At 44.0% G+C, this 24,930-nt stretch overlaps 1 protein-coding gene across 4 annotated transcripts in view; it reads left to right on the forward strand.

The window, feature by feature from the left end:
- The window catches only part of trrap (transformation/transcription domain-associated protein), a 76,224-nt gene that overhangs the window by 45,923 nt on the left and 5,371 nt on the right, over positions 1 to 24,930 (forward strand). For all 4 annotated transcript variants that reach the window (XM_019258758.2, XM_027289201.1, XM_027289199.1 and 1 more), the window contains 14 exons: positions 339 to 474; positions 2,524 to 2,715; positions 5,175 to 5,370; positions 6,110 to 6,228; positions 6,343 to 6,489; positions 7,529 to 7,629; positions 9,678 to 9,879; positions 11,458 to 11,619; positions 15,561 to 15,651; positions 15,850 to 16,055; positions 17,013 to 17,274; positions 22,680 to 22,905; positions 23,178 to 23,395; positions 24,075 to 24,259. In XM_019258758.2, the coding sequence (XP_019114303.1) occupies positions 339 to 474; positions 2,524 to 2,715; positions 5,175 to 5,370; positions 6,110 to 6,228; positions 6,343 to 6,489; positions 7,529 to 7,629; positions 9,678 to 9,879; positions 11,458 to 11,619; positions 15,561 to 15,651; positions 15,850 to 16,055; positions 17,013 to 17,274; positions 22,680 to 22,905; positions 23,178 to 23,395; positions 24,075 to 24,259 (2,443 nt within the window). The remainder of the gene's footprint in view (positions 1 to 338; positions 475 to 2,523; positions 2,716 to 5,174; positions 5,371 to 6,109; positions 6,229 to 6,342; positions 6,490 to 7,528; positions 7,630 to 9,677; positions 9,880 to 11,457; positions 11,620 to 15,560; positions 15,652 to 15,849; positions 16,056 to 17,012; positions 17,275 to 22,679; positions 22,906 to 23,177; positions 23,396 to 24,074; positions 24,260 to 24,930) is intronic.

Genomic DNA, 24,930 nt, shown 5'->3' on the forward strand with positions numbered 1-24,930 from the left:
ATTAAAAAAAATAACACTGTTATTTTCTTGTCAAGGTCCTTTTAATACATATGTTTTACCTCCGGTATTTGATATATTATGGGCGAGAATAAGAAACCTAAAGATGCCTATGCAAATGTTGAATGCCCTAAAGGTATTTTAAAAAGCCAGAATGATAAACAGTACATTTTTATTCAGGCAAACCTCCCACAGTGACAGCTACTGATGACTCACTGTGAATTAGACTAATAAAAAAGATACATTTTATCCCTAAAACTTTAATTAGCTCAATTGCAGCACAGTTAAAAACACAATCCAAGTCAAACTAAACGTTTCACCACCCTTGTCTTCATGTCCAGCTGTTCTAAGGAATTGAACCAGTGGGAGCCATTGACAGAATACGGCCAATCCAAAGGCCACTCGAACCCTTATCTCATGCTTGAGTGTGCTTGGAGGGTTTCCAATTGGGCTGCCATGAAGGAGGCTCTGGTACAGGTGAGAAATGTGTAGTAACCAAAATATATTCATGTATGGATTCATACACATAATATACAGAAAATAGAAACTATATGACCACAAGTTCTCACACACACTCGCAGACACAGTGGAGCCTTTGCGCGAACCCGATGAACCGGAGACTCGACTCACCACCCTTTTTTTTTTTCATTATATTCGTGGTTTCCGGTGCAGTGCTGTAGCCCAGGCCTCATGTCAGTTTGAAGTATAGTAACTTGATTTTGGGACCGTCCGGCCCCTCCACAACCCCACACCCTCGGGGAGAATGAGAGAGTTGGCCGTAAAGCTGTGGAAATGCAGTTCAGCTGTTTGGCCTGTTAATTTATTGGCCTCATGTTTCCTAAAACAAAGTGTAGACGGGTGGTGAGCGCGTGATAGTACCTGACATATAACAAATACTCCTGCTTTGCTCTTTCAAGGAGACTTGGAACCAATCCATTGAGCCGCTCTGTCCTAAGGTGACACCTAATTAAATTGTCTGGATGGCAGCAACCAACTACGCTATATCCCTTCCTCTGTGTTTCATTCCCTTCCTCCTCTGCGTACCCATTTCTCTTTCTTTTGTCTCTTACTTTTCCAGCCTCTCTTCTTTACTCGGGTTTATTTTTGTCATTACTAACCCTCTCTACTCCCATTTCCATCTCCATCTCTTCATCCCTCGCTCTGCAGCTCCGGTTTTAGCGGCTAATATTTACGACAGCTGCGTGTGTGAATAATTACCCCGGCGTCTGCTGCAGGGTGATTTGTTTTATGGTGGTGGAGAGGAGCAAGGCTTTCAGTCGCCTGCCTGCTCGCCGCTCACCACCTCAGAGGCAAAGTCCAAATGTCCCCGCTTTCAATTAAAGCTGGCTCTTGATAAGGGCGGCCCTGTCTCCAGGATATTCATCAAGTGTCACCCCTGATAAGTGCGCTTTGACCGATCACTGTAATTTTCTCTCAACATCGGAAGAGCTTACACAAATACACACCTAGGCTCTCTCACTCTCTTGCTCTTTTCACTCTTCCCCGTCTTGGTCTTCTCTCAGTCTGTCTTTCCACCAATCGCTCATAAACGCACAACAGCAAGCCGCAGGTTTAATGTAGCGGGCTCCCCTGGGCTGTTGTTTGTCTAGCGTTAATGCACTCAGCGTTTTAATCAACAGGGGTGTCTTTTCCTCTCCTCTGCTTCCGTGTCAGACTTGTCAGGTTGATTAGTCATTAGTACAAAAGTCCTTCTGAAAACGTTCAGAAAATGAATTGGAAACAGTGCTGTTGTGTATTTGTCCAAGTAGTAAATTATGCAAGGAAAGTGTCATAGGCCTTTTCCCCCGCGGATGTTTACATTTAATTAAAACGTCCACGCTCCCAGCGCTTTAAATAGTGTTTGCTGTTTTGTTTAACATCATAGGGACAAACGCAGAAAAACGGCACATACACCAACACGTACAAACACACAACTGTATATCTGTTTCTAGAAAATATGTCACCAAGTTCAAGTCGGCTATTGCAACGTTTTGTTTTACATGCAGTCCATCTTGAATTGGACATATCTGTCGGTTTTATCCGCAGGTACACAGTCGGAAAAACTGAGAATTTTTATTCTGTGTTATTACCTTTTTTAAACAAAATTTGTTGGCTGCCTTCTCAATATTTTATGCTCTCAGTATTTTATCTCAGCACATTATCCAGTGTGCTGCCAGCATGGATTTTGCAGAAAAACTTCACAACATAAAAAAAATTAATTCATTTTCCAGTGCAACAAGTAAAGCTTGATTTTCTGAAGATGCTAGAATAAGTCTGATGGAAAGAAATTACAGCACATTTATGCTCTTCAGATGAACATAGAAGAAAACTAACAAAACTGTTGTGAGACTGAGCCACCTGGCTACGATCTGTCGATCTATTTTTATTGCAGTTACACCAAGGTACACTGATTAATTTGATAGTTGTATATTGACCCTCACGTACCATTTACCCTTTAAATATTAAATATTTTTTTAGTATGAAGTATTAAGTAACTATAAATAAATGTTCTGTGTGAATTTCCAGGTGGAGCTGAGCTGTCCTAAGGAGATGGCATGGAAGGTGAACATGCACCGTGGCTACCTTGCCATATGCCACCCAGAGGAGCAGCAGCTCAACTTCATAGAGCGGCTAGTGGAGATGGCCTCTAGCCTGGCTATCCGCGAGTGGAGGAGGCTGCCGCACATTGTTTCCCATGTGCACACGCCGCTGCTGCAGGTCAGTATATAAAATTCATGAAGAGTCCCTTCTCTCTCTCTCTCTCTCTGTCTCTCTCTCTCGGTTAAAAGGCTCCATTTAGACTGACGTGGCAGTCAAGAAGCCAGGAAGAGCAGTGAAGGGAAGTCAGTTTATTGTGATAAGCACTTGAAGAGATGCACGTCGAGAGATCATCAGTAGCCCTGAGACGCTGTGTTGTTGAGTAACTGCTGATAACACCCTCTATCTCCCTCTCTCACTCCATTTTGTAAAATTGAGATAGATGATTAAAAAAAAAAAAATCCAAAAACCTTTAAGCCTCTTTGATTCCACTATGAGAGATTACAATAGACAGGAGCAAAGATGAAAAAAAGGAGAAGGAGAAAGGAGGGGAGATGACGGCGGGGGAAATTGAAAAAGGTAGAGAGTGAACAGAATGGGGGAGACACGGAGAGAGAGAGAGAAGAGGGGAGAAGAAAGAAAGTTAGTCCAGAATGGCTGTAATTACTTCCCTGCCATCAGATACCATTTGATTAAATACCTGCAGCAGAATTACATTTACATGATGAATGGGACGGTCTGAATGAAGGTTAGAAATGGGCCATCAGCTGATATTAACAGATAATTGTGAAAAATATTGTATTGCCTAATTTATTTTGTTTTGGGAGATTTGATTTTTGGAGCGGGGGAGTTAAGTCTTCAGCACAGCTCTGATTCACTACATTTATCTTTTCAAAATGGGTATTTGAATTGGGTGACTACCTTCTTTGTTACTGTGCGTGCATTTCTTCTTCTTTTTTTTTTCTTTCTTTCTTTTTCTTTGGTGCACGTGTGTTCGCATACGTGCAGTCCAATTATTTACCCTAGCCGAGGGAAAACAAGCTATTTATTCTTCTACCCAGCCAAGCGGCCTGTTGTAAATCTCCATTCCAAACTCTATACCTCATATTCACGACTCCATGAGCCTCGGAGAATGAGAAGCCCAGACTCTGCAAACACAGTAGGGCTCAAATACCATTTGAATCAAGTTATCATCAAATCCCAGCTCTTAGCAGTGACTGGCGATCGATGGATTATCACCCATGCTATCGATTTATGAGGGTTGGCATTAATATTGATTGATGAGTAGTTATAATGGAATGATTGATTATATGTTCACAAAGCGGCTTTGGGGCAATCAATGAGGCTCTTTTTCTTTTTCTTTTTTTCATGGAATGAGATAGAAGCCCTCGCTTATCATTTTCCCATTTTCCCATCTCCTTGTCCTTTTTTTTTTCTTTCTTTCTGCACCATATCAGGGTAGATCAGATATTGAAGTAATGCAGGAGGGGATAATGATTTTCCTCGCAAGATTATTTTGGTGGCATCAAAAAAACCCATATATTTCTGGACTGTATTTCTAATGCAAAAATTTCGACTGCAGATATATTTCGTGAACTTGGCCTAAAAAAAAAAAGCGGAAATGTGTTAAAAGTCCACATGTGTTGATGTTTTGTTGTAAAAAGGCTACGAGCTATGAGCTGAGGTAGAGATCTTCAAACCAAGCTGTCCTTAGAGGTAAATGTGTTTGGTCACTTTGATCCATCTCGTTCGTGGAGGCTTTCAGCCCCTGGGATTGTTCAGTAAGCCAGTGACCCAGAGGAGGACAGCCCGAGGATTGTCTTTGTCGTAGTGTCTGTCAATACCCTACCAGTAACAGCCCTCTTTTTCCTCATCATTTCAGTCTTCATCTTTCAGTCTCACACAGTCAGTTTTTTCCATTAACAGTCTCACACCCTCTTCACCTTTTGTCTGTTCCTTCCATCTGTCTCCTGATCCTTGTTCTTCACATCTCCCACGCCATCTTTCCACATCTTAACTGAAACCTGTTCTCCAAATACTCCACATGCACTTCCTAACTGTGTCATTGGCCTAACTTCTTACTCCTTCATTGAATCCATTTAGATATTTTAGGTATAATTTCTGGGTACAGCACACACTGAAGACAACAGATGATAATAGGAGCAAGATGGACAGAACCTAATATGTTTGTTAAAACAGCCTAAAGCAAGCAAAGCTTAAAAACAAGATGTAAGGGTTGAGATTTTTAAAACTTTTTAAGGAAGTGGCGGTCACTGATTGATGGCAGATGGCCACCACGTGAGTAATGCAGTTCAAACTAAGCAGGAAATTTGGCTAATGGCATTCATTTGTTGAGTTGTATAGACAGAATATTAACAAGATTAGGTGCAGCTGGTATACTGTCTGGACCAAAGTTTTGAAGCAGACTGTAGAGCAGCCCTGAGAACACAAAATGTTAACTGTAAACAAAAGTTAGCCGTTCTGTACCAAGCATTCAGCTGCTGCTTCATATCAGCCACCATAAAAGTTTAAAGAGTCCGAGTTAAGTGAGTGTGGTAAAGGTACTGATGATACTGTGTGGAAGTTACGAAAAGGTCACAGACAGATTTTTCTTTTTGCTTGTAATTTCTTCCCCACAGGCGGCACAGCAAATCATCGAGCTGCAAGAAGCGGCCCAAATTAATGCAGGGCTCCAGCCAGCGAACCTGGGTCGCAACACCAGCCTCCACGACATGAAGACGGTGGTGAAAACCTGGAGGAACCGGCTGCCCATCGTTTCTGATGACCTGTCCCACTGGAGCAGCATCTTCATGTGGCGCCAGCACCACTACCAAGGTACGACACAAACACACACAGCCTGTCAAGTATGACATTTCTAATTAAAACAGATATTTGTGTTCACATGCATGACTTTTTATGCACTGTATGAGTCTTAGAGGGCGCCACTCTCATGCAGACACACTCACAGATTGCTGCTAGTTCCAGGAAAGGGTCTTCTTTAAAAGGCCAAGATGTGCAGAACCCCCTCAGGGTCTCTGTACATTTCCAAATGTCAGCTCGCTAAAGCACACTCTCACTCTCTCTCACTGCAGGACATAAGACACACACACACACACACACACACACACACACACACACACACACACACACACGTATTTACCTTGCTCAGTGCTCAGCTCTCTCCCGCGGTGACTTTGAAACCATTCAGAGAGGCAGCCACTGCAAAATGTGATGTCTCAAGCAACTTGAGCTCCAACTCGCACTGTGAGGCGCTGAAATAATGATAGCGCTGCTTCTGCAGCACCGTGCCAATAAAATCTGCTTCATTTATACGTGACAGCCTTCAAACTTATATTAAAGTGAAATGGAATTTTCTTGATGAAATTCATCGCCATGGCCCATTTACCGTTCAATACGTTTAGGGTCCTGAGTGTGCCGTCTTCTGCATTATGACAGCTGAGCTTTCAGAGTGCTAGAAGATCCACAGTGTTCACATTGCTCTGAGCTGTCCTCCTTTTTTGTTTTTTGTTTTGCTTACTTAGATATGACACTTACTTATTTTTTCTGTCCGCAGCCATAGTGACGGCGTATGAGACGAACACACAGCACGATCCAAACAACAATAACGCCATGTTGGGAGTTCATGCTTCGGCATCCGCTATCATTCAGTACGGCAAGATAGGACGCAAACAGGTACTGTGTCACCTACGGATGACCATAAACTCAACATTTTGTTTTGCTTGGGTTCCTTCTTTTTTTTTTTTTTTTTAAATGTGTTTGTGAAATAACATCACGCTCTTTCCCCAGGGTCTTGTGAATGTGGCTCTAGACATCCTGAGTCGTATCCACACCATCCCCACAGTGCCCATTGTCGACTGCTTCCAGAAGATCAGACAACAAGTCAAATGTTATTTGCAGCTGGCTGGCGTCATGGGCAAGAATGAGTGCATGCAGGTAAGAATGTGACTTTCTCTCAATTTAATTCATTTATATAAACAAATATCCCAAGTTACAAATTTGCACAAACAACACCCTCTGTCCTCAGACAAGCCATCCCATATTTCAGATCTGAGAGTGTCTCTTTATTCATGCGTCTATTTCTATGATGTTTTACTAGTGAAGACATTTGTTTGTTTTTCCTAGAAATGTCAGTGTTAACGAGTGCATTTGTCATATTTAAAATCACACTTGGTTTCTATTAACAATCACGTACGCTTTAATTTAACTCATGAAATATTTTATTTGGCGGAATCACTCTAGAAAGGCAAAAAGAAAGCGTATTTGTACAATCTAATCATATGTCATCAAAACATGATAAATATGTCATACGCACCATGCGACATAATGCAGCACAGCTTCAAGAGATTTGGACCGCGGTGATGGCACGCTCCAATTTTAAAAATAAACCAGCGTCTGCCAGGGAACAACACATTTGATACATTTGGTGTGATTTAAATTGATTTCTGCTAGTAGTAGCCGGAGGCGTAGTTAGTGGTACTTTGCGTGGGGGAAAGTAGTGAGAGCAAGAAGTATTTGGGGTGGCTCTAGGTGACAAGTTATAGCAGTGAGACTTATAAGAGAGTGTAACTCAGGAGCTTGCTCTTAAGCCCATGGAGTACTCTGATTAATAGAAGCAGTTCAGCACACCACAAGTCATTAAAAGTGCCAGTAGACACTCTTCTCTCTCTTTCTTTCTCTCTTCTATCTCATCTCCTCTGGTTCTCTCTGTCTCTCCCTCCCGCTACACATCGTTTGTCACAGCAGTACATAGGGGACACCTAATCAGAGGCTCACCATAATGGAAGTTTAGTTCCCTTAACGCCACTTTTCTCACTTCTTAATGAACACCGAGCAGTTTGTTTGTTTTTCACCTGTGATTACGGCCCTGTCTGAAACGGTGTCCGCTCCCTAGCGTTCCATGAAAGTTTTTTTCTTTCCAGTTTTGGTTTTTTGAGTTAAACCCGTCGTGTCATTCACTTCTCCCGTCTGTCAGGGTTTGGAGGTGATCGAGTCGACCAACCTGAAGTACTTCACCAAGGAGATGACGGCTGAGTTCTACGCTCTAAAGGGCATGTTCCTGGCTCAAATCAACAAGTACGTCCCCTTCACTGATCCAGCTCTGTAGCTTTTTGCCACTTTGCAGCCAACTTTAGATTCACTTCTTTCACTTTGTTTTTTTTTCTATCCATTTTCACTCTTCTGTTTGTCACTGTCATGCCTTTGTTCGTTATCACATTGTGTAAGTGGTCTCTTAAATCTGCGTGGGTGTTTTATCCCATTAGGAAACGGCAGTCATATTTAATCAGCACTTCTCGCCTCAAGCTGACGCACCTCTAAGATTATGTCACTAGGTTACCCCCTGACGTGGCTTAGATATGATGCTACATCTGTGTCATCCATTTGTGACTGCATCAGTAATGTGTTCTTAGCTGCAGGTATACCCCGTGGAGCATGCTACTCTTCTCACCACGCTCTGCTAGATACCCCCAGCCACTTTTTTTTTTTTTACTTTACCCCTTCAGCGCCCCCTTTTTTTCACCCGTCATCTTTGACGTGACATGGCGTCCTGAGGGGTGAAAGACAAATTGAGAAAGGCTTATTAAATGTATATGCAGCTCAATAATTAACTCGAGGCAATTTGCAGGAATCTCTGGGATCAGCAGAACCTGCCTCCACCTCAGCAGGGTTTATTGCAATCATTAAGTTTCCCCTACACCAGGGGAGAATTAACAGCAGAGTGGGGGTTAGGGGTTGAGGGAGTCTTTGTGTGTGTGTGTATGTGCGTATGCGTGTGTGTGTGCGCGCAGCCACATGTGCTAAGGATTTTGAGATCATTCAATTAAACGGGTGTCAGAGATTTGACAGTCTGTTGGGTGCCTGTGCTCCTGTTGAGCCGGGTAGTAGAAACTGTTAATGTACTTTAACACTGGCAAAGTGACTGAGGCAACCCCATTAAGTATTACTGGAGGGTCTTCGGCTCTGACTCCCATAGCAATCAAGCTCCCGTTTCTTAATCACATGCCAAAATGCCTTTTATAATAACACATTTTAATTGATTGGCTTGGGAGACATTTCGCTATAAGGAAGTGGGAGAGTAGTTTTTGGAAGCACTCCTAAAATGGAGGTCCATTTACCAACTGTAGCTCAGCAAGGCTTTTTCATTGACAGGCCTGTCTCCTTGTTTTGACTGCTGGGTGGTGCGTCTCAGGCGCTCCTTGCATCTTATTTATTAATCAAAGGCTGAAAGGTGTGCGAAAATTATTCAGACTGCGTGCCAGCGAGTGGTTAGAAGCCGCTTGACGTGGTGAAAACAGCTGATGATTCAGAATATATCACCCTGTCAGCATAAATGGTGTAGTCAAAATGTCGGGGGGCCCCACCAGATTGCACCTGTCTGTTTCTTTGCCTGCTATTTAACAGTTTCTAAATCGAAAGCTCAAACTGTGACTGCTAGATTGCAGTAACAGGATAAAAAAAAAAAACTCCCAAGGATTCTCAAGTTTATCAGCCTGGAGATTTCTCTAAGCTGCAGCAGTGCTCTTCACGGTCAGTGTATTTGTATACAGATAAATATAGCCATTAAACTGAGGTTTTTACCTTGCTGCGGCTCTGTCACTGCAGATAAAATACGATAATGTTAAGCTCATATGTCACCCAGTATTAAATGGATTGATCCGCACAGTATGATAGGGCTGAGTTCAACTCTTATTACAATATAGCAAAAAAAATCCTGAACCCTTGGTGACATTAATTCATGTTGGGTTAAATGCTTACTCTGTAATGTCGCGGGAGGAAAAGCCTTGAAGATTACAGCAAATGAAATATGGTGCTTATTGATGTGTAGTACATAATTCAGAATATGATCATCATAATCTGTTTCACACTCCATCTTTCTCCCTTTCAACCCCCCACTCCGCTCTCCGTACAAGTATTGCATCCATCTTTTTCAACCCTCCTTCCCTCCTCAGTGTCCCTCCCTATATTATATCTCCTTTTTTTTACCCCTCTGACTCCCCTTTCACTCCATCCTGCTTCCTCTCCTTCCACTCCAGCTTTCCTCCCTTTGCTCACTTGCCCTTGACAAGTTTAAGTCTGTCCCTCACTCTCTAACACTCTTCCCCTTCCCTCTCTTCTTGTCCCAGGTCAGAGGAGGCCAATAAGGCCTTTTCGGCAGCAGTACAGATGCATGACGTCCTGGTGAAGGCCTGGGCCATGTGGGGCGACTACCTGGAGAACATCTTCGTCAAGGACCGCCAGCTCCACCTGGGAGTCTCCGCCATTACCTGCTACCTCCACGCCTGCCGCCACCAGAATGAGAGCAAGTCCCGCAAATACCTAGCAAAGGTGATGACTGAAGAGGGATAATGTGAAGATTTCTAAGTGCTAACAGCATTATCACGGTTGTTTGTTTAGCTGTTGAACCTCAGTTGTTTTTGTTGTCTGCTCTGAAACAAGCACGTCCACTCCTGCGTCTGACTCCTGTTTCTATAAACAGAAACATCATTCAGGCCTTTTTTCCACATTAGAGTTGCTTTTAATCCCCTAGTTCCCTGACCCCGTCCAGCCAATATATTATTTGAGCTGATGAGAAGAAAGGCATTCTTTTTTTTTTTTCCCACCTCTCTGACTCTGCCACTGTTACAGAGAGCAGTAATGTGATCGATTATAGTCCAGTGCTGGAAGGTGTGGATGGGTTCCCACGGCAGATCGATTGAGAAGTGAAGGCCATCCTCCGGTGCAGGGGGGTTAACAGACTAATGGCCTCCCCTGACACTCCAATCTCATGACCCTCTACATGGGCCGACCTTTCTCTTACAGTCAGACCAATGCTGCCATTCAGACCAGTTGAGTAAGCCCTGTGTGGGAGGTAAAGAGATGAACTCCTTGCTAACAAGCATCCCACCTTCTTACACTGACGCACAGCAACTCATTCGATACAGCCCCTCCAGAGGTTAGCACAGAAAGACCTCTATACGCTTTTATAATGGGTAAAGCACTGAGGCCCGCTGTGCTTTGCTAAACATTACTCGGGTCAGGTGATTCTCTATAGCAGGAAAAAGCAGCAACATCAAAGATCACAGCGAAAAATATAATGAAAGATTTAGATAAATTCCTGGTAAGTTTTGTTTTAAATATTTATTTTTATTTTGTTTGTTTCTATTCTTTTATTATTGAGCCGGAGGGGGCTGAGAGACTGTCAAAACTAAACCGCCTGCTGGGTCTCTGCTTTCAAAAAGCCACAGGAGAGTCAGATTAGAGCGACTCATCCTCTGTGTCAGGCTCGATAAATAATAAATACGGTCTTGCCACATCCAGTGTTGGCATTGGGCATTACTATCATTATCTGTTCTAATAATGGCTGCTATCAGCATCACATTCCAATTTGGTGTTTTTTTTTTTTTTGTTTTTGTTTTTTTTCTGTTGAGCCCCCCTCCCTCACCGCACCCTTCCACCACACCCCTGGTTATTGTGCTGCCAAGCTGGGTTGGCAGCGCTTAGTCCTGATGGGTGAAGCGAGATGACCAGTCATTATCAGTAATTATACACAATCTGTGTACCGGGGTTGGCTCGCTTGAAGAGAGCCTTTGGGGGGTAGGGTGAGGCGGGGGTTTGGGTTGAGTGGGGTTAATGTCTTCATCATGATGTAGATGCACACACGAGCACACCGGGGGAGGGGAGATCACCTCCACACCGGCTCAGCTTTGATCATATTAAGGACTGCCAAGATGTACTCGTTCACTGCTCCTGCTGTGAACAGAGCCAGGGCAGCAGCAACGGTCTGATTAATGATGGAGACTTTACCTCTTGGTACTTTATTGTGTATGGAATATTTTACCGCCTTGGCAGAATCAGGGTGTTGCATTTAATTTGTGTGTTTCTGACCGCTCTCTCTTCCTGCCCCCCCCCCTTCTTCTTCTGTAGGTGTTGTGGCTACTCAGCTTCGATGACAAGAACACCCTGGCAGACGCTGTGGACAAATACTGCATTGGAGTGCCGCCCATCCAGTGGTTGGCATGGATACCGCAACTCCTGACCTGCCTGGTTGGTTCAGAAGGCAAACCTCTGCTCAACCTAATCAGCCAGGTGAGGCCTTTACAAAACTCTCTATCCCATGCCCAGATCTAGATCCCCAGCTTAAGCCAAAATCCTCTTGGTCTCTGTTATTAACTTTTTATCAAAGCAAACTTCTGTCAGACAGTTCTCTTCCCTTGTTGCTTTTTTTTCTCCAGCTCAGTGTCTCAGTGATGTCTGCTTCACCTGTCAATCATTCATATTTCTTCCTCTCGGCTTGTTTCATCTGTTTGGGGGCAGCACATCTGGCTGGTGTGTTAGCATTAGTGCTCATGCACGTCTTTCTAATCAAGACAAATTAACTGCATTCACGCTAAAGTGGCCTCTCTCCTGCTTTCTATTTACCAAATTAAGCATTTGTATTCTTTCACTGTCCCTTTTACAGCAATTTACTGGCTTTCACCGGTCCCTGGTGAATTAGTTTTTAAATTATTTGTTCAAGAAATGATTATAAAGTTAATATCGTACGCATCCGCACTGCGGGAACAGAGCTAGTAATTAAAGTGAGGACTAATTTGCTTTGCTTAATGGAGTATTATTTCCGCACAATTTGAAGAGGGTGATCTTCAAAGAGTAGTCTGCTATAACAAACCGCCATCTTCTCAGCAGAGCAGGAATATTGTACAGAGGGGATGAGAGAGAGTGAAGGATAAAGAGAAATGAGGGAATAGACGGGGGGGTTTAAAGTACAAGTGGGTAGCGTAAGAGATGGATGTAGTATCGTGGAAGTGTGTGATGAAGTGATGATGACTGATGAATCCTCTCTACTTTTTAGGAAGCAGATAAAGAGGATGCATCACACTGATGGTTGGTTGTTAAGCTCATTAACAAGCTGGTTTAATGCAAGTTAGGTCTGAAACAAATGAGCCCAGCAGCAGGAACATACTGAACCATTTGTATTTGTCTTTCAACTTTTGGAGTTTTGTATATCGTGTTAATCTTTGAGATGTGTAGAGGACACTGCAACAGGACAAGCTTCAAAGCTGTGACCTCTTTGGCTACAGTTGAGTCACTTAAACAAGCACTTGGTTTTTGCATGTGCTTTATATGAATGGGTGATAGTGGACGACTGTAGAGAGAGCCGGTCCTCCCTTTGGTTTCGCTCATTACCCTTTTAACGACTGAAGGGTAAAAGGTTGACATCCCTTTTCTTCATCCCCTTCTTTATGTAAAGAGAAAACCATATTTTAATGCACGGCAGGCTTTGTCTCTGCTACTCGCCTGAATTATTTAGAGTTTCTCTCCGGCGGCGGGATGTTTAAAAAACGTATGTTAAAATATTGATGAAGGTGAGGAGAAGAGCGCCTGGGGGCAGGCGGGAAGATGAATCAAAAGTTAACGGAGACTCTCAACACTTCTCCCCACCCTCACCGCCCTCGCTGCCTCCTCCTTGTCTACCATTCGCCCTCTCCCCCTCAGCCCACCTCAGAATCGCCAGAATATGACATTTCTTATCTTCCCATTAGCGGGTTGATCTCCGATTCCTCCTCTTCCTCTCTTGCCTTCCTTCCTCTTTCATCTTTAATGCCGCTGTTAACTGCCACTTAAAACTCCCCCTTTTCCCGTTAACCCTGACTCAAGCTATTTCTTCTTTCTGTTTTTGAGCAGCATGAGAAGGAAAACGAAGAGAAATTACACATTTTGTGCATATGCAATAAATAAAACTGAGATATAGAGATTTAGAGGGTAGTTTGCAGAATACTGTGTATGTACATAAAGAGTGTGCAAATGTGCCTACACTTAATAAATCTTTCCACTCACATATTCAGTTGACTTAACAGATATAGCTAGTATATACAGTATTTCTACAAATGTACTTTACTTTACATTCATTTAAAGAAGGTGGTGATAATGTGTCTTGAGTTTTTTCATATTACCTCACCACTAAGGAAGTGCAAAGTGTTTTCCTCGATGTAGTTCAATGTAATAATAGTTTTCATTCTTCCCCTTTTTGTATCGTCTCCAGGCTAGACCTACAACAGCAGCAGTTAGTTAATCCCATTTGTCTCCCCCTGCCTCTGTGCTGCCTTTACAGCACACCACCGCTGTCTGACCGACCATGTAGCGTTACATGGATTGAGAGGTAGCTGAGTCTCTTGAATCTTGAGACCTGCTGGGATCTGGAACAGCTGTTCCAGTAGTCCAGTCTAAGCAGAATTACAGTACGTTCTCGTTAGCCAACTCATTCTCGCTCGCAGCTTTAGACTCGAGCTAGTTTTTGTGTGATTTTTCGATTTGTGCAGTTTTTAGATACCCTCTGAAGACCTGGACTGCTTGTCAGAGTGGATACTCAGTGAAAGCTTAGAGGGTCCAAAATCCATTTAGCCTTAGGCTACATTGTGAAAAAAAAGCTGCTTCTTCCTCTATCTCTGTCATGTATGCCCCTCGAACACCACCACCACCACCACCACCACCACCGTCCTCAGCCCTTTACTCATATTGAGCTCAGTTTTGTTGTTGAGACCTAGAGGTATCCCTTTCTGCCCCGCAGGCGTATAGTGGGTCTAGAAAGGGATCAAGTAGCTATGTAATTGCAGACTATGAAATTGTGCGCCGAGACCTGAGAAGAACCTTGTGGTTTGGTCTCCTACCAATATCCAGTGGGCCTTACGCCAGGCTCACAGATCTCTCCCACCTAGAAGGACAAAATCTGCTTTTGTTTTTTATAACTTAGTTATTGTTCCTGTACTTTTAGTCATCATTTTAATTTTAATTAATATAAAATTCTACATGAATACAACAGAGGAGGGTTCAGACAATCCTGCCACGCTATAAACAATTTGTTTGCCATATTTTCTAAACCACTTATCATCCCTCATACGATTATATGAATGTTTAAAAATGAACTTTCTTTTTAGATTACACTGGAAATGTTCACAAAGAATAACTCAGAGCTTGTTTTACCTCTGCTTACACACCGGCACGTCTCTGTTCTCGCCCGTGTAGAGTTTTAGCGAGCTTTGTCACAGCTCATGTTCTTCCTTTAGGCGCTCGCTTTGTACAGTCACAGTGATAGCTAAGATGTGTCGCAGCGGTTGCCCTCTCATGTGTTAGGGTGTCATTCGGTGACAAGTGTGGAATTGTTATTGTCCCGACAGGAATGAGACATTTGAGGAGTTGTTCACTGCATGCTCGAGGATCTTATATAAGATCCTAAACAAAGTCTTTTCTTTAGACAAACTTTCAGGGCTACATGAATGGGGTAAAGAAAAAATAGAAACTGAAAGAAAAATATCTACCTATGTGTAGAGGAAGGTTTCTAATTTTTAATAATTTCTTTTTTGAAGCATTGATTTTTAGTGTATTTCTTGGTTCAGTAGACATTTTCGGCTAATGCAGAATCTTGAAAAGTTGTCTAGCTGGTTGCTGAACTACAGTACAGCGCTTCATAGCTCAGTAATCCTACCTTCAGAATGACCTGAACGTGAGACAGATCCATAAATTATACACCAAAGGTTGATACCGGATGCACCTTCTGCATTTCTTATCAAAGGAGCTCGGCTTCCTCAAGTTTGAGGTGAATTTGTTCTGTGTTTAAAAACTTGAAATCTCTTATGTCCTGACTTCAACCATTAAGTCTTCCAATGTTGTCAGTGACTTCTCTTGAAAGTCTTGAGGGCAATTTCATCATCAGTCACATTCAGTTTTGTAATTCAGCCATGACGTGTTTTTAACTTCCCTAACTTCCCTGACTCAAAGCTTCAAACGCTCCCTGATACAGCAGAGGTCTCTGGCTGTATCACTATGATCTCTCCCTCTCTCCCTTCCTCTCTCTCTCTCTCTCTCCCTCTCTCTCTCTCCCTCTCTCTCTCTCTGACACAAACAGTATCTCTCTGTCCCACTCTCCCTCCATCTCTACCCTCTCTACATCTGACTGCCTCCTCTCCTCTCTCCTTTGCGGTCCTGAGGGGGAGTCTTTGAAATGTAATCTGTGACCCTCTTTTATCTGCTAGGTGGGACGAGTATACCCCCAGGCTGTCTACTTCCCTATTCGCACCCTTTACCTGACACTCAAGATCGAGCAGAGGGAGCGCTACAAAAGTGGTAAGTAAACATGGCTAGCTGTAGCATGTTGCTTCGTTACCGTTTATTTAAGATGCTCTTTTTCTACGTCTACCATGGATTGTATTTGTTTTTTTTTTCTTTTCCATATCGTGATTATCGTTTCTCTGCATCCTGTTTTCCTCCTGTCATATCTTCCTCCTCTCATCCTTACCTCCTTTTACCCGCTTTCCTCCCCAGATGCATCTGGACAACAGCAGCCCAGTTCAGTCGGAGCCCAACCTCACTCGGGGGCCTCCGACCCGGGGCCTATCAGGGCCACTGCCCCAATGTGGCGGTGCAGCCGGATCATGCACATGCAGCGAGAGCTGCACCCCACCTTGCTCTCCTCCCTGGAGGGCATCGTGGACCAGATGGTGTGGTTCAGGGAGAACTGGCATGAAGAGGTGAGAAGAACAAAGGTGCTGGTTTTTGTGCGTGTCTACACTTTGTCGTGTGCGTGTGTGTGTGTTTTCCGCGGATCAGATGGTGAGAAAAAAACACAGCTGGTTGCGAGAATCTTCATGCATCTCTGCATATGTGTGAAAGGAAGTTGGAGTGCACGTCTTGTGTATGCGCGTGTCATGCCACCTGGTCAACCAGATGACCGCCGTTTGGCAGATCCCGTCTCTCTTGTGGGCTGACACATCTGCTTAGTCTAAGATGTTGTCCTGACTTGTCTGAGAATATGTCATCACTGTCTCACAGCTCCCCGACTGAACTAGTTTCTTGCCAAAACATTGTAACGGTAGAATATCTTGAAAACATAATTGGCATAATTGGCAGTGTACATTTCAGAGGTAGATTCCTTCAGTTCTCTTTGCTGAAGGACGTGTCGACTTAAATCATCCGTTCAGCCAGCATCCCTTTCCCTCCTAGCTTATTGTGTGGATGTCAGTGCAGGAGGTAGGCCCGACTTCGACTCACTGCTGCTGAGAATTGTTTTAGCCATGCTAGGCAGAATCCACGCAAGGTAGCTGGTCTGTGGTTGGAGGGGGGAGGCTGGGAGAAAGAGGCAGCAGGAGGCGAGAAGACTGCGACAGGTGATGGATGGGTGCAGTGAGCGTGTAGGATGGGGCAAGGGATTTAGGGCCGGAAGTTTGTTTGTGTGTGTGTGTGTGTGTGTCTGATTATCTGTGATGGTTTGGGGCACTCAGCAGCAGCTGCAGACTCTATGCTTCGTTCCACGGGGCAAGCAGGGGCAGAGACATGCTACGCCACCATCACCTTCCCTCTCTCTCTCTTGCTTTGGTTACTGTATGACAGCACATCACTGCTCCTTTTGTTCCTTAGGAACAACAGAAATCAGACTCCACAGGAAAAAAAAAATCTAATATTTCTTTTTCTTCTTTCTCTCTCTGCAGGTCTTGAGGCAGCTCCAACAGGGCCTGGCTAAATGCTACTCGGTGGCCTTTGAGAAGAGCGGCGCAGTCTCCGACGCCAAGATCACACCGCACACGCTAAACTTCGTCAAGAAGCTGGTCAGCACCTTCGGCGTCGGCTTGGAGAACGTTTCCAACGTTTCCACCATGTTCTCCAGTGCTGCCTCTGAATCGCTAGCCCGTCGGGCCCAGGCTACAGCCCAGGACCCTGTTTTCCAGAAGATGAAGGGACAGTTCACAACAGGTTGGTTTCAGATTTACTCACTATTGTATTGACATCAAACCATACGGAACAGACAGTCTCAGTTTGGAGTTACTTTTTAAACTTAGTTGTTGGTTCACTTTATTTCCATTGCTGTCAGCCGTCTCAACTTTTAGCATCTCCTGTTTACCTCCTTGCAGCTTCATCATAAACCCGGAAATTTTAAGAGACATAAAATGCAAAGCATTTGTTTTCAGGCACCCAAAAAAAAGCTTATTTTTTATGACTATTTGACTAAGACTGCGACAACTGGCCAGCTACTGACACCAGCAACACCTCCGATCTCTTCAGCCTCAAGCCCAGCGTCAGACATAAGCCACCTTTCAGCAAACAACATCCGTGTTACTGTACGTCTGAACTAGTTTAAATGATGAGACAGCCTCGGTTGCGGTATATTGAACCAGTCACGTTATATCCGCGCGGACGCCTGTGCTGCTCATATAAGCGCTGTCAGGACAGGCTGCACTGTCGCTTGGAGCAGCTGGAGCGCTGGTGTTCTGCAATGTAATTAAGGTTTCCAACAAGATGATGTGATTTCAGAGGAGGTGTTGCTGCTGGTGACTGGTCAGAAATAGGTGTGTGTCTGTTTCTGTTTTTATTGCACTGTCTGCGTGTCTGATAATACACAAGTCAGCCGCATTTCTAATCTAAGCTGCTGCAACACCACAATGATGATCTCACCAGGCACAAAACCTGTCGGGGTCTGATAAAATACACCACAAGACTGAGTGCTACAACTGGGAAAAAAATAGTGAACTCTGTTGTAAAAGTTCAGCCTTTTGGTCCTTTAGTCCTAAAAATCTGTGAAAATATGTTTTGTCACACTACGTCTGGACAGAAACTGTCAGTGTAATGAAATTATTTTTTTCTTGGCAGCTTTTTATATCAGTGAAATTGATCTTCAGTGCAGGTTTTATAGACTCACACTTCACCAGAGGCTGAGTAAAATAACTTCCACCACAGTGACGCCGGCCAACTTTGGCTTTTTCCTATTGAATGTAAATGTAGTGTAACCCCAGTTTGGATAAGCCGCCAATCAAGTACTGTTTTTAGTGTGGTTGGAAGCTGGTAGAGCCACCTACAGTATTCTCCTCTCTGACAGAGCGTTTTGAAAGTATACTGCTGTTAAAGCTACTGTAGCACAGAGATGAAGTTTCCCTTTCTCAGCTATATTTTGGTTCAAGCCAATAGCAGGATAGCTTTTATGTTCTTACTAATTTGTTGGTGGATTTGGCAACAAAACGCTTGTCTGTGTGGGTGCACGTCTTCAAGGTAGGATGATACACAACAATACTTAAAATAATCCACTGAATTTGGAGGTCTTTAATGTCAGACTGTTATTACGAACATCCACTCCCTTTGTTTTGATGTTGGACATGAGACAAAAAGAATTACACACTAACATCAAATGTAATTGCATCATTGAGGTGACCCATTGATATTATCACGAGTATGTAGCTCTTTCTTCAGATGAAATACCTTTTTTAATCCTGAAACCTCATAAAATTCCTAATTGCACATTTTCCACCTCACCAGTCTAGTCTCTGGGGAGTTGTACACTCATCTGACATCAGAGACACGAGAGACTCTTCTCTGATCCATCCCCAGCTTTTTTTTTTTTGTTGGATTAACGCATTTTAAATCAAACACTGTGATATTCAAGTATGTGCTTGTAAAACAACGATGAAGCCTCCAGTCATTTTTGGCCCGCACGTTCAGATTCTTCTGCAAGCTGTGGAATCCAACAGGACAGGTGCAGTTCTAGTTTAGCCAAGGCCCCCTCTGAGACATTTTTCTCAAAACAATCATCCCCCTGTTTTTGGAAGCCACGTGTCTGTTTTTCTACGTTGCATGTGGGAGTTGAACCACAGTTCACTGGAGCCGGTTTAAACAGGGACGGTCTGCAGCTCCCCCAGCTTTCAGCGTTCAAATAAACCTCTTTGCAGACTCCCTTTCACTCCCACGGTCTAACTGCACATACATGTTCACTAAATTACACTCAGAGTAAACGGCCTGGTCTCTTCTTTTTTTTATTGCACTTCTACGCACAGCAACTGCTCTCCTCCCTGGTCTCTCTCTGCTCTTCAGTCTCTCCTGTGCTTTTCCCCTCCATTGATCCTGAGAGTGGCCAAAAGAGCTAATGTGTTTGGCCCTGGGATAGAGGAGGACAAGGATGGCGAGTAAATGAAAAGCAGCCGGGAGGGTGGGGGGGAGAACATCACCTGACTGAGAGAAAAAAGACTTAATATGGGTGAGCAAGAGCTGACGAGCACAGAAAATTACAGTGAGGAGCTCAAAAGATGGAAGAGATTATCAAGGAGAAAACAATAGACATGAGAGGAAACGTGAAGACAGGTGTGGTGGCATTAGTGAACAAAAGTGCAGGAACAGCACATGGACTGACCGAATGAACAACACAAACAGGAGTGAGCGAGACTCATGAGTGAACGGCGTGCTGATGAATCTTACCAGATGTTTCGGTGCCAGCTGTGTTCACGCAGCCAGGCGTCACCAGGGCTTCTGCCTCGCAGGGTGCCCCGCCGACCATCGCTAGCCAGCTGTCCCCAAGGCGACGTGGGAGCGGGGGGGCCCCGACAGAGACTGAAAACCACACAAGCCTTCCAGAGCGGAACAAACAGGGTTTACAGAGCTGCTGAGCAGCCAAGCTCCCATTCCCCGCACCACGTTAGTGGCTCACTCGCTTTCACAGGGTTTGTGGGCCGGAAAATATGGGTTTATGTGTGCACATATAACATTTGGCAGCAGGGAGGCATTCAAATCCAATTACGGCGAATGCTATTTGCATGAGTTACTGTTTTAGCAGTGGATCTGATCCAGAGACTTTTGTCAGAAAAGCTTTTTCTGGACCAAAAGAAAATACACAAGTTTCCTCGCTTTTTAATTCCGTGCCTATTGAGTCGTCATTTGTCAAGCTGAAATGGCATTCGGCATTGTTAAATATAACCCAGTAGTATTCCTCTAGTGATTTGGCTCCACACCTATGTTCACTTCAGTTAGTTGTCAGTCATAAACTTTAAATGTTAACTTCTATTAGCAGAAACCCCTTTTTCCCTCCACACACTCTGCTGCGATGACCTCTGAAGCGCTCAGAAAACTTAGCTCACCAGACATAATAAAGTTGAGTTGACTGCACCCCCCCTGCCACACACATTCATGCTATCCCACACTCATGGGAGAATGAAGGTTCTATATACAGAGGTGGTACACCTCCTGAGTCTGTATCTATAATTTGGTGCAGCAGTGTAGCCCCCTTCGCTGCGGTCTGTCAGGTAGGGCAAAACGCCAGCCCTGGTTTCTACACACAGGTCAGAGAGCAGTCTGGATATTTTCCACAACACAGTCCTTCTCTCAGCATCCTATTTCCCCCCCGGCTAGCTGACAGAGCAGGGGTCAAAGATGAGTTCAGGGGGACTGAAAAATAACTCTCTTCTGGTCTCGCTGACTGTATTGCACTCTCCACAGAGCATCTCTGTATTTTCTCTTTAGAAACTGTGTGCAGTTTTATTATTGTCACAGGTCTGAGGATCGAGGCTTAGACAAAGTGAATGCGCTAATTAGGCAATCCATTGTTTCTATAAGTGTTAAAAATGTATAAGTTGCCATAAATATCACACGTGTACGGAAATTGAAGTAGCCAGAATTTACCTGCACTGAAGCATTCAAACATATAGAATGTACCAAGGTCGGTCAAATATTGGTTACTAATTGTTTTAGAAAAAAGTCTTTGCTTAACTACTTTAAATATTGAGGTAGTTTTATGGGTTGTAATAACATAATGCATGCGTCTTGTGCGCGGCCGTCTCCAGATTTAAACCACTAAAATGTTTTATATCCAATAAAGATGGAATTATATTACTGTATTGCTTCAAGGAGCGGAGCATGTCTTGCTTTTTTTTCTATTTGTAAGCATTATACACTTTTATGGCGCGGAATTGTTGTCGGGTTGCAATTCCTCAGGACTGTTTCAATTTTACCTCTCGCTATCGAGGCAGGTGAATTGCAGGCAGACGGATAGCGAAATAGGGCCACTCCGAAAAGAACATTGGCTGTTTTAAAGGGCTTATTTAAAGTATTAGGAGGTCTCACTCTGGGAGAGATTGAACAGGTTTGAAATGGCAAGGCCTTGCAGTTTCATGGATTCATTATAACAGGCAGCACAACAGGGTGTACTGAAATAGGAGCGGTAGGAGTGTGTGTGTGCGTGCGCGCGCGCATGTTACAGAGATGTCCTCGGGGCTTTACTCTAAAATGGAAAACCTGCCTGGCTCACTTCCCCTCCTTCCGTTGTTATTGCTGCAGCTCATCACAATATGTTATGTGCAATATGAGTTGTGACTTGAAACAGGAATTTAATACTTTAAGACTCTGATTTTTTATAGCTCTAATTTAATCAGCTCCCAGCCTCCATCAGGGAGTTTTAAGTCGATAGAGCAAACAGTTCTCCTTGTGCTGCCAGGCTGCCGTGAATAACTTATCCATGAAGTTCCCTCAAGCAAGGCACCACCCTGCTGGAGTGGAGTGGCCAACAGTGCAACACAATATTTAGAATGGACATTTCCCAGATGTAAGTTTGTGTAACCGCTGCCCTCCCCTATGCCATGACTATGAAAAACAAGGTGTTCTTAGTCTATGTTGCCGTGTAAATAACGCTAAAGTAAACACCCAGATCTCACTTTCATTAATCTTTGTGCTTTCGAACAGACTCCGCAAACATTTGCACTGAAATGTCGTCTGACCGACACGATCGTTAGTCTTTGATTCTGTTTATTCCTGTCCTATTGTTCTGGTTTATTTTCTTTGCTCGTATTTGACTCCGCTTCGACTCCCTCGTGTGTTCGCTGCTTGCCTATGTTTGAACCTCTTTATAGTATTTTATTTGGCAAGGTTACCTCGAAAACATGCCCGTATTTATAGCACAGGTGTGGGAGCGTATAGCTGCAGGATAGGTCAAAGGTTACAAACACACTTGGGAGCTGCCCGCTGTGTTACAGTCTTGTACTGTTGGCGGCTGGAGCAGGTCCACTGGAACATTTGGGGGGGGGGGTTAGTGTCTTGCCGAAGGGCATTTTGAGGGTAGTTGATTATGGAGGTGAAAGTGTAACACATCGACTCCCCCATTCTCAGCCAGCCTGAGGATTTCACCACCCACCTTTTGAATCATTGCATCTGCTTTTGTACATTTGTTGTTTTCTTCTTTTTTTTTTAAGTTTCAATATCACATTCTGCTTGCAGTGATTTGATACTAAATCATTGAGACCACCAAGAGAGTTGGGGAAATATGATTTAAAAAGGCCAGCACTTTAAGGAGATTCTTCTTGTTACAATAACTTTTCTCTCTCTCTCTCTCTCTCTTCTCCTCCTACCAGACTTTGATTTCAGCGTTCCAGGCTCCATGAAGCTTCACAATTTGATCTCCAAGCTGAAGAAGTGGATCAAGATCCTTGAGGCCAAGACCAAGCAGCTACCTAAATTCTTCCTCATTGAGGAGAAGTGCCGCTTCCTCAGCAATTTCTCCGCGCAGACGGCCGAGGTGGAGATCCCCGGGGAATTCCTCATGCCCAAACCGACACACTATTACATCAAGATCGCAAGGTAAAGAACTGGTCTACTCCTGGACACCTGTGCCGAGTACACAGGGTGTTATGTAACACCATTCATGATCTAAAATCAGGGAAATTCATTATTTTTCTGTTCTAAAAATACATCTATATGTCTGTTAGATGTGAGAGATTTAGCTGCTTCTGCTTCCTATATAAAATAGAAAACGTACAGCAAATACACAAGGAATCACACAGGAGAGTTGTACCCATTTTCCTCCCACACAGTTTATTACTTCAGTTCCGTCTCTCTGCGCCTCTCTCCAGGTTCATGCCCAGAGTGGAAATTGTTCAGAAGCACAATACAGCAGCACGTCGTCTTTATATCCGAGGCCACAATGGCAAGATCTACCCTTACCTAGTGATGAACGATGCCTGCCTGACCGAGTCACGCCGAGAGGAGAGGGTGCTGCAGCTCCTCCGCCTACTCAACCCCTGTCTGGAGAAGAGGAAGGAGACCACCAAGAGACACCTCTTCTTCACCGGTAGGCCAAGACATAGAGATGAAATTTCACCGCATGAGCTCGTATTCCATCCGATCAGAAACTCGTTGTCACATCTGCTTTATGCTGGGGAAAAATTTGGAGTGAGCCTCTTTTTACATTCGTCTTCTCTTTCTGTCTCACAACACCACCACACACAATTTGAATTTGCTTTCAAGGGCTATTTCCTCTCCTGTCAGCCCCTTGTGGTTTGCCTCCGCCCAGATGTTTGCCCACTCTCCATTTATGCACTTGATTGGTTTGTTTAAGGGGAAATATGGATGGGGAATTCAACAGTCCCTTCCAACCCATTTCCTCCCAACTGGAATGGCTTGTATTGATTTGATTCAGGGTGCCAGTGTATGTAAATGTTTGGACTGCTTTCACCGGGCGACCCATGCGCAGCCTCTCACCTTCTTTGACCCTGCTTGGTGTTGAGCGATGGCACGCCTTCAGTGCAGATGTTTACCAACTCTGGAGTATTTTAGTTGTAGGTTAAGGTCTGCGGTTTACGCTGTGGTGGAATGGGGACTGTTTGCTTGCAAGTGCAGCCAAATGTTTACAGTTGTGTGTCACTAACTTGGTTGTTTTCCCTTCTCTTTACCTCCTTTCCTCTGCTCTCCCCTCCTTATCCCTCTTCCCACCTGTATCTTCCTCTCCCTCCCTCCCTCCATATCTCAAGTGCCCCGAGTGGTGGCAGTGTCGCCTCAGATGCGGCTGGTAGAGGACAACCCTTCATCTCTGTCACTGGTGGAAATCTACAAACAACGCTGCGCCAAGAAGGGCATCGAACATGACAACCCCATTTCCAGATACTACGATCGCCTGGCCACTGTGCAGGCCAGAGGCACGCAGGCCAGCCACCAGGTACGGAGACGTCCATATAAACAAATCTGCACACACACACACACACACACACACACACAAAACATATCCCATAATACAGCAGTGACCTCCTTTTATGCCCTGCAGTGATATCCATCTTGGCTGACTGAACTCTAATTTAACAGTAGCTCCGTGTCATGGTCACCTAGGAAGCATTTCAATTTTGTCACTGTCCCGTGGAAGGCGTCTGTCATCAAAAAACGTCAGCTTTTTATAAGCTATGAAAAATAGCTTTGTTTTCAGCTTTTGACATTGCGTATTTCATCAAATCTGATTTGTCTTATGTGATTATAGAGTAAGAAATAAGAACTTTTGAAACCTGTAAAGGAGCCTCTGATCCTTCAGTTAATTTGAAATATTGGCGATTCATGGTTTTCGCTGGACAATGAGAACTTGAATTCACTACTTTGCTGTGTTGTCATTCAGATGGCAAACTATAAAATGATGCCGACTGTTCCTGGAGACAGATTATCACCTAAACTATCCATCAAAAAGAAAAAAATCAACTTAACAGACCTGTTTCTAAATTTGAACAGCTTAATTCTGGTGGAGAAATGATATCTCTGCCTAAACTCTGATGGATGTCCTTTCTTTATGACAAAGCGAGACGTTGAAATCTGTTGTTAACATTTTCTGCTGTGGAATAGGGCACC

The sequence above is a fragment of the Larimichthys crocea genome, chromosome XVI (assembly GCF_000972845.2).
Source record: "Larimichthys crocea isolate SSNF chromosome XVI, L_crocea_2.0, whole genome shotgun sequence".
In the NCBI taxonomy this organism is placed as follows: Eukaryota; Metazoa; Chordata; class Actinopteri; family Sciaenidae; genus Larimichthys; species Larimichthys crocea.